Raw genomic sequence first — 10,047 nt, forward strand, 5'->3', positions numbered from 1 at the left:
TTAGACACCCAAGGTTTCAACTTTGTAAGAGTCTTAATGGCTGTATTTTTAATGCGTAATCCTTTTTAGGAAACACCATGCTTTCAAAAATTCCCTCAAAGCACTCTGCAATAATTTTCACTCTTCATTTAAAAAAGGTCATGAACAGGTACAGCAAGAAATAAATGATAAGAAATTTCAAGACTTTTGTAGAAGATTGAGGTTCCAGAATTAAAATGGAAAACTTACTTGGGTTTACTACCAACTGCGTATCAACTGTAAACGGTCCAAGTTCCCCATTAGCTATATCGACATGAAGTGGTTGAAGTGGGTCTATGAGGCCACTTGAAAACTGAAGGTCTACAATGGCTTGGACGATACCAGACCTAAGACTTGAAATAGTAAACGATGCTTAGACTTTTTTTTAAATATGTCGGATTGTGTGAAATCTTAAAAGAGCACTAAAATGCATTTCGGTGAGTACAATAAATCATGTTTTGGACATTTTTTTTTCTAAAAGTTCTTGACGTATTTTAGTCTTCTCTTTATTTCTCAAGTTTAGTGTGCCAACCGCGCAAGAATTAATCCTTGCATCCCGCGAGGACTGGGCGCCAGTTAAGTTAAATTAGGCAAAGACGTCAGAATGAGAGGGTGGCGTGAGAAAAAAAAGACTTTTTCTTTTCAATCTTTTGAGTCGCAGAAAATTTAATTTAGTTGAAAACCATTTGTTCGATCCTCGGTGAATTCACCGTCTGTTTCTAATTTCCTCTGATCCGTGTTGCTGTACAGTTTTCAACACCCGTAAAATGGAGCACCGACAGAGTGTGGAGGGCAACGGGTGCACTGTCGGCTTCCGTTGATACCAGCCTCAGAGCTGACGAAACTACCGACATTAAATAAAGTGCCTTTACCTTTACTTTATGGCCAAAATTGTGTTTTAAAATAACCTTTTCGGGGTGATTGGATCATGCTATAATACATGTGGACACAATGAATGAGATCCCAGTTGAATTTTTACCCCACCAACCTTACTTTGGAATTAAATTATTATCTGACCTAACTATAACATCCAGCACAATAAAGAAAATGGCATTTTTCCCTTAGATTTATTACACATAATCAACTGGCTGTTTCCTGTACTCTAATCTATAAAGCGAGGCCCACATCTTCCGTTTTCGTCGAGCGTCTTTCTGGATTGTCTAGGCAACAAATTTATGACAATGAAGGATGTAAAATCCGAAAGAACCAATTGACTTTATTTCTTAATTTCGCGAGTCCTAGTTGGGGACTCGTCCTATTTTCAGCTTTTACGATTTTTGCGAGAATTTGCAATTTTTGCAGCTGCGTGCAAACATAAGTGGACATAAGTGTCGTCTTGTACTCAAATATTATTGCAACGAAAAGTGCTTAATATCTCTGCACACAAAGGAAATGGAATTGAATTTTGTGATCCTGTCAATTTAAAATACTGAGTAAGGTAGCCTTTGATTCTCTTATTGGAAAAGCCCTTTAGGTGCATGTTGATTAGAATTTTATGACCAAGATTAACAGCATTTACTTTAAATCCTTCGTTTTTTTGGCTTTAATCCATATTTACAATTAAACTGTGTATTTTTCAACCTTTGTAGCACCAATAGTACATTCCAAAACCCCTAGTGTAAGCATGGATCTTACATATAGTAAAAGAAAATGGAACAAAATGTTATATGAAGTCAAAGTGTTGAGAATTAAGGAAGGCACATCTCTTAGGACATAGCAAATTTTCTGCAGCTGTTGCTGAACGGCCGGTTAGTAAAGAATGCATCAAAGTAAAACGTTACCTAAATTCCTTGATGTTTATGTAATAAGGACGTTTTCCTTCATTTTCTGGCCGGCTGTATGGGCTTGAGATCTGTAAAAGCAAAACTCATTAAAAGTGAAACTAGATTACATCTAGGGAGAAGCTGAGAGGAAATAAATGTATCAATAAAAGGTGCTGCGCATGACTGTATTTGGTGTACTTATGGCCCCAGTTGTTAAAAGGGTGAATAACGCTATCCACTGGATAAATCAATAGACCTTTTTTACAGATAAGGCGGCCACTTTGATTTCTATGGTTTTGAAAGACTTTAGGGATACTCAGGGGACAAATTAACATTTATTTTCCCCCTGGGCGTCCCATAATAGCCATTTGAAACAATAAAAATCAAAATGGCCGCCATATCTGCAGAAATTAAACGTCTATTGGATTTGCTGGTGCCTATCCTGTGGATAACGTTATCCACCTTTTGAACAACCGAGGCCAGTAGTATATGGAATGAGCATTCTGGTGCGTGTGGATCGAGCGAATCGAGGAACATAGAATAAAGGATACAGAACGACGCGATGAAATAAAGGTATAGTGTATCGCTCATTCGGAAAAAAACAATCTGGTGTCCTGGACGTATAAGTAAAATCCCAAAGTTTGGGAAGCGGAACAAGGTCGCAGACAACGTGTTTGGATTCGAGGACGGAATAGTTGTTCCTGTGTTCTCTTCGACGGAGAAACTTAAAATTTAAAAAACATCTGGCCTGTGATTTTTTCGACGTGATTGCGTCTAAAAGATCAGATAACTGTCAACATGACACAGTCTCTCGTGGAGAGGATGCAATAGACAAGTTCCTGGAAGCATTACGACTGGAAGAAGAAATAATTCAAACTCTCATGAGAGAGATTGTGCCAAAGCAATTGACTCCTCCTGAGGAACAAGAGTTTCAACAGGCCACCCATTGCCACATTTGTGGATAGGAACTTGGGACTGATCGGATTCGAAAGGGGAGACCCACAACACTTGCAAATTGAACGTTTGGTTAACGGGTTGAATTACAGTCAGTCTTCATAATCTCCGAAGCTATTATATATGACTCACATCATTATGCAAGGCACTGGGACATTAAAGAACAAGACCATATACTGCATTCCAAGCAATATGGAAAAGTATGTTTCTTTCTCCATTGGCTGCCTGGGTTTTCGGGACTCGCTAGAATCATGAATGCGTCCTTTGAATTTGGCGAAAGAGGGACAAACACCACATCGGGGAAAGCAACGACTACCACGATCTCTACCTGCTCTCTGGAGTGTTTATGATGACTGATGTTTTCGAAAGTTCACCGTCCAGGAGAAGACCGGAACGAACCTCCGGTTTCTGAATCTCAAACACGCTGACTGCAATCTTGTGCCCCTTCTCAAACTTTGGGATTTTACTTACAGGTTCAGGACACTCGACTATCATCTTAGTTTACCTCGGTTACATAGGGTTGCGTGGATAGCTTCCCTCTTGGTCAGGTTTAACTGGTTGTAAAAGCGCCAAGATGCTCCACCTGACACACTTTTCATACTCGTTTTTGATTCTATTGATAGCCTTGTTATCTTCACTTATTTCTCGGGTAAAGGCAGAACCATCAGTTTGGACTTTCCTAAGTTGCTAACGAGTTCCAGTGAGCATGAACTCAATATTCTCTTCATACAGCTTCAACTTATCTTCGACCATACAAGCCCTCACAGACCGGATACACCACACCATAGCACACTTTGCCTCGGTCTCTCTTTCAGAACTGTCTGGCTTGAACGACAGGTAAAGTTGAGTGTCGTCTGCATGTGCATGGGTGTTTGGTAGATAGGTCCTAATTACTTCAAACAGCTTACTAGCTTAGGCAGAAAAGAGTAGCGGTCCTCGACATGACTTTTGAGGAACACCGAATGATAGGTGAGATCTGTCTGACAGTTCCCCATTGACCGCAACACGCCGAGAGCGACCAGACAAGTAAGATATTTTTCACATGATCCACCCGCACCGGAGCGCTCATTCCGTATATCATACATCTTTCTTTACCCTTGGATTTAAGAGCAGCCTGGTGTAGGTAATATCTCCTAGTATTTACTCTCCCAACCATGATATACCACAGAGGACATACTACAACACCGGTAACTCTGTACCCTACTCTTTGCGAATGGTGTGTGGGTTCGTTTAGGTCCCACAAGGTTATGAACATTGAAAGGGCTGTGAGACGGGGCCCGCTATGTACGCTTTTTTGGTCCTTATCCGAGAAGACTAGACAGTGTAACCAAAGGTATCCTGATATGAATGGTGAAATAAAATGATACAAAAACAAGAGCGTCATGCATGAAATATTTTGCAGCGTATGGACAAAATTTATTTTAGTTGAGGTAACTGAACTGGAATACAGATAACTCATCTCAATTCAGCACGTGGGACCCAAGGGAACACCCGAAAGGAAATACTTGAAAAACTCTCTGTCACACATGGTGGTAGTAGACAAAAAGGCAACACTGAACTTGATATTATATCGTTCACCATTGGAATGTATGCTAACTTACTGCTGCTGTCAGATTTGATGCCAGGTTTTCGAATTGAAGGGATCCTCTTGTTCTGAGAGAATCTGTCCATCCTATTCCTTGTAGCAATCTCAGTAAAACTGTAGTTGTCTTACAATGCGAAGAACCTGTCACAGATAGTTGATAATCATGAAACTATTACTGCTCTGATAAAATTGATTTCTAAGAGTTTTATTGCATTGCATGTATGTGTGGAAGGTTGATCAACCTTTAATAACTACTTTTGTGATATCAAAATCATCATCATCACCATTGTTGCTGTTCTTTGAAGTGCTGCCAACTCCATTCCACCATTCAAGTCATTACATTTCATTTGGAGCTATGTCTTATGCTCTGTAAGTATCACCCAACTAGTGGACTAATGCAAATCTTGCATTTTAATTGGCTACGCTACTAGAGGACTATTAGTACTGCAATCAGTGGCAAAAGTAGTTGGGACGCTAGTGTCAGAATGGGCCTGAAAACCTCTCAGACGTCAGAAACTAAGCATGACTGTGAAAATTGCTCTGAAAGCTTCAAAATACAAGTCCCCCCTCCCCCCAATCAATGTTGAAATAGGGAAGGAAATGTATGTTCACTATTAGCAACATTGTTCTTGGGGGAAGAGGGCAATTTTTCAAACTCAGTAAGAAAACCAACTTCAAATGGTGAGTATCCTAAGACTTTTGCCAATGATTGTAGTCCTCGAAAAATACGAACTTTCTATAATGAAGGTGGAAAGGATTCAATAATACAATTTACTTGCAACAGTCAAAACCATTTTTGCAGTGTTTTTCATTGGAGGGATGTCAAGCCAAGCGCGAAAGTCGAAGGTGAAATAGACTGAGCAGATGAATAAGGACATTTTGGATTGTAAGAGAAAAGCTAAAGATCTTGTGCCGTCTAAGAATCCTTCCTGCAATGAAAATGGAAGGAAAAGCGGTTAGGTAGATGTCATGAAAGAGCTTTGGGACGAAATGGGATCCGGCCATTTACAACTGAAGAGTCAAAACCTCTGGGATCGGGCTTCACGACTAGAAAAAATGAACAACGGTAGAATGGATGCGAAAGGAACTTTATCAAGTGTCTAGTCGTTCTAGCGCTGGAGCACTAATTGGGGACACTGTAAACTGATGTTACCGCGGGGATGAATGTGAGGTCGAAGATAATGCTACGGTAGCGAGGGATATTTCTACCCAAGGTTGTATTGAAAACGAAAATCAAAGTAATTATTCGAAGTAAATAACACTTTTTCCGCTGAAAGGGATCTTGATTTGCATATGACAGGTACGTAGTAAATTTCTAGAGAGATGAATCAATAGGCGATTCATCGGAGGTGTGTAATGGTGTTCCGGGCCGATTACCAGAATACACGGCAATCAACACGCTGCCGATTGTCAACTGGTGCCTTAATGACGATGGTCATGTCATAACAGTTAGCGGGTCAATTACCAATTATGCGTACAATGAGATTGCAACTTGACGCAAAAACACCCTCTTGGTCCCAAAAGGGAAAACGGGACGGGATTTAATCGATCAACTAACCAAACATTTCAACGATTGGAACAATGGCACAACAATGCATCACATCGCACTCAAAGTGGCAATTATTCCCCTTGCTCTGGCGCTACAAAACCCTAGCCAAAAAGTCCAAAGCAAAAGAACATCAACAATGTCGCGAAAAGCGCCTGGAACAGTGGAAAAATGGTTAAATTGACTGTCTTTGCGTGAGGGGAGAATGATTCAAAGGCGCTAACCAAGAGCAAAGAGACATGATCCACCAAATAAAGGGAAATTTTTTGCTAAGCTAGATATTGAATGTCGAAATAATTCAGCGCTATGCTACTTTGAGCGATGATGATCGTGGGGCGTGCTACCTTTGACGAATGATGATACGGCGCAACTGCACGACAAACACCCAGCAGCGAAGGAGGCTAAGCTTGGTTCCCTATTGTTTGGTCCGGTGGACAATATTCCTGATATTTTATATCAGGAAATAGATGGAGAAATTATAAAGGAGGCCGCTTTAAGGACTAAAGAGCCGGGGGAACCTTCTGGTATCGACGTAAATAGATTTAAGAGAATTCTAACTTCTAAATCGTTCAAGAAATCAAGTTTCAATCTTTGTGATGCTATTGCCACACTGACAAGGAAGTTTTGTACGGAATATGTTGATCCTGCTTCCATCGAGGCCATACTAGCAAATCGATTTACTCCCCTTTATAAGGGCGGGGGTGCGGTCCTTCCCTAGTGCAAAAGAGTGTTGACTGATTACTAAGCCTAAGAAAGAAGATGCTGCTGGGGAGGGAGATCTTCAGAGACACGGCAATTAACATCGTCGAGCGAGGGCCTCAAGCACTTAAACCCAGCTATTGGGTCCAGGTCATATTGCGGTCTTCACATTTGGTCTGTGACACCGCTGGACGTATTTCCTTAGAACACTTTCAGATATTCATGATCTGATGGAAGCGCTAGAGCGCACAATCTCTGACATACTGATACCTGCCATCACGGGGCATAACTGCTCACAGAGTGAGGGAGAACTTTTTGGCCCTACCACTCTTTATGCAGGCTTTGCATCAAAGCGTGCATAAAGGGAAAGATGAAGCTTTGCAGGAGAGGCGTGAAAATGTGAGAAGCTCCCTTTCAAGTAAGACTAGGAAAGCCGCTGATGTTGCTATGAAGAAAGGCGTATCAAGCTGGTTGACAGTAATCCCTCTTAAGGACATGGTCTATACTGTCAATAAGAGGGGGTTTAGAGATGCCGTTCCCTTGAGGTATGATTGGTAAATCAACGATATCCCTTCGGTCTGTTTCTGTGGGTGGGGATAAGTTCGGTGCTGACCATGCTATGATATGCAGACGAGGAGGCTTTTTTTCCAACGGCATAATGAGCTCCGTGATCTCTAGGCTGAAATGCTGAATGCCATGTGTCATGATGTTGAAGTGCAACCAGCCCTACAGGAAATCACTTGCGAAGTCTTACTAAGAGGTTCTAACAGAGCCCCTGGCGCTCGACTTGACATCCACGCACGTAGCTTTTGGGCAAGCCAAGGTTCTGCTTTCTTTGATATCCGGGTGTGCCACCCAAACGCAGAATCCTACAAAGACCTTACGCCCCATTAGTATGAAATCTATGCTTGGTCTCTACAATGATAGTCCTTTGCATCGCCAAAAGTATATATATCTTATTTCCTTTCGTGACTTACAAATTATGTTAACAGACGCAAGACTTGAAACAACTCCATATCCATTATCAGCCGTACATCTGTACGATCCAGCGTCATTCAACTGTATCTTTACAAGATTCAAAACAGAACCAATGGCATTTACCAACTGGTTAGTAGTGGCACCTTCTCTTGTCCATGTGATGTTTGGCGTTGGATCACCAGCCACTTCGCATATAAGTGTTAAATTTGATCCAATACCATTTCGAGTTGTCCTTGCAGGGAGTGTAATAATCCTTGGAGGAACTAGATAGTAGGAAAAAACAATCATATTTTGATGAAACATGTTAATGATAAATAATTTTTTTATCATAACATTTCAATAAATATATGTTATTGCTAAAGATATGGTGCAAAAAAGTTGAATAGGTTATTGGATCATAAAGTGTGTAGTACGTTGTGATATTTTTACGAGTCTCGCTGTATTTTGGCGAGTCAAAAATACCAGAGACGATTGAAAATATGCCACTATATTATACACTTGATGATCCAATAAGCTATTTATTATCGGTGTGGGTAAAAGGAGGAATGAGTTTGCGAAATGGAGAATTCAGAATGACTCAAAGAAATAAATTCAACCTATTTGAAGGAACCTTAAGTTGCCAGTTTCCCGTTTCCGCACCGCGCGCTGCGATTTAGACAAATCTCCTTAGATCGTAAACTGAATAGAGTGTAAGGTGAAGTGCTTGATTTTTAACTCTGTTTAAAATATAAGTGCTACATGGCCAACGTTTGTATAAACGTAACCTTTCCTTAGATCATACTCTGATAGCTTCTGCTAGTCGAAGGTGGTCTTTTAAACTTCAAATGAGGGAGAAAGGTTTAGGCGTTTTAGGTGCCGAGAATGATTCTTTTCTTTCTTTACGATTTTTGTAAGCGATCCTTTTTGTTTGCCTGGGGAAGCAACGCTGCTGGAGTTGTTCTGAGTTAGCTTTATATAAGTTAACTAAAACTTTATTTGTCCATGTAAATTAATTAATGTGTGGTAACAAATGCTAGGTGCGATAAGACCCGAGCGAAGACCAGATTCCTTTGTTGAGAAAGAAGTGCTTTCCGCAGAAATGCTATAACGCGGTTGCGAAATCCCTCGAGCTCGAAGGCTTCGATTCATCCCAGTGGTTAGTTAGATGAGGAGCTATCCCCGCAGATGTTGACATGTTTTTCATCATATTTTCGAGCATGCTTTTGAAGACGGGGGAATTGCAGTATCACACGTCATCTTTTTGTGGCTGGAACTTTGTAGACACTTCCCTTGGTCGTTGAAACAGAGCCTTCAGGTTGGGATTCAGGTGTTTAAGGAAGCTTTCAAGGGTTTTCACCGGGCAGCGCTTTGAATTAGGAAACTCAAACATTTTACTGTCGGATTCGTCGGGGTTATCTGTCAAACCACCTTGATGATTTTTGGATGCAAAGGGGCTGTGAAACGCATAGTAACGTCGCGCTTGAGGTGTACTCCGAAGAACCAACATGGCTGAGGAGAGCTTTCTCTGATTTTCACGTCCCCTTTTACCGAAATAAAAGGTTATGTAAAACCATGCAGTGCGGAGGCGTTGAGACGGATCCGAGGTATCCCACTCGCCGAGTTGCCCTGTTTCGTACAGCTGTAGCAGTTGTTCGCTCGTGATAGGATTTTTATGAATCGTCGGCTGAACTTTCCCCTCTTGCATCATTTGTTTACAGGTAGCATTGAGGACCTTGTTAGACTTTTGGAAGGCTGAGTCACCGACTATCGACCATGGCTTGTTGTTCGGAGGCTATCATAAGTATCGGTCGATGGCTGCCCGGATCGCTTTAAGGGATGAAACTTTGAACTCAGTGCCGTCCTCTCGCCTGACAGCAGCGTAAAACATTAGCGTCGCCAATTAAAATGCAGGATTTGCATTAGTCCACTAGTTGGGTGATACTAATTGGTAATAGGACTTCGTGTCGTCCGATTCGGTCTGTAACCATCCCGGGAAGGAGGGGGGGGGGACTCCCATAGAAAAAGGACGGGGGTGCTCGTCGTAAATTTTAGGGGTTAAAAAAGCGGTTTTGGTACGTCTTAGGGTGTTCAGCCTTAAAAGGGCCACAGCGGATGCTTTAGCGGTACACTTTAGGGTACTGAGCCGAAAAAGTATGACAGGAGACATTTGATAATTAACTATTTTTTTAATGTTGTCTAATTCAAACCCATAATTTGATACCTCTTAGGGGTGAAAAAGATTCATGCCACGCTCGCAAAACAGGATATTGGTACCTCTTTGGGGTTCTTTTCAAAATTTCCGACGATCACCCCCTTCCTTTTACACATCACGCATGCGCACAACCATTTCACCCGGTCAATTAGCAACCATGGACAGCTACTTCGGCCTTTTGGGCCTCATCAGCATGGCGTGGCTCACATAGCGTGTGTCACCTTGCTTTTATGTTGTATGATTACAGACCGAATTGGATTCCACTCAGTCCTATTACCATTACGAATTTGAAACATCACACAGAAGGCAAGAC

At 41.5% G+C, this 10,047-nt stretch overlaps 1 protein-coding gene across 1 annotated transcript in view; it reads right to left on the reverse strand.

The window, feature by feature from the left end:
* Positions 1-10,047, reverse strand: part of LOC138030695 (uncharacterized) — a 27,251-nt gene that overhangs the window by 9,465 nt on the left and 7,739 nt on the right. Inside the window, exons 3-6 of the mRNA XM_068878575.1 lie at positions 7,543-7,806; positions 4,337-4,461; positions 1,800-1,870; positions 229-371 (exon numbers count right to left, since the gene is read on the reverse strand). Coding sequence (XP_068734676.1) covers positions 229-371; positions 1,800-1,870; positions 4,337-4,461; positions 7,543-7,806 — 603 coding nt within the window. The remainder of the gene's footprint in view (positions 1-228; positions 372-1,799; positions 1,871-4,336; positions 4,462-7,542; positions 7,807-10,047) is intronic.

Source organism: Montipora capricornis, chromosome 13 (genome assembly GCF_036669925.1).
Source record: "Montipora capricornis isolate CH-2021 chromosome 13, ASM3666992v2, whole genome shotgun sequence".
NCBI classification, from domain to species: Eukaryota; Metazoa; Cnidaria; class Anthozoa; order Scleractinia; family Acroporidae; genus Montipora; species Montipora capricornis.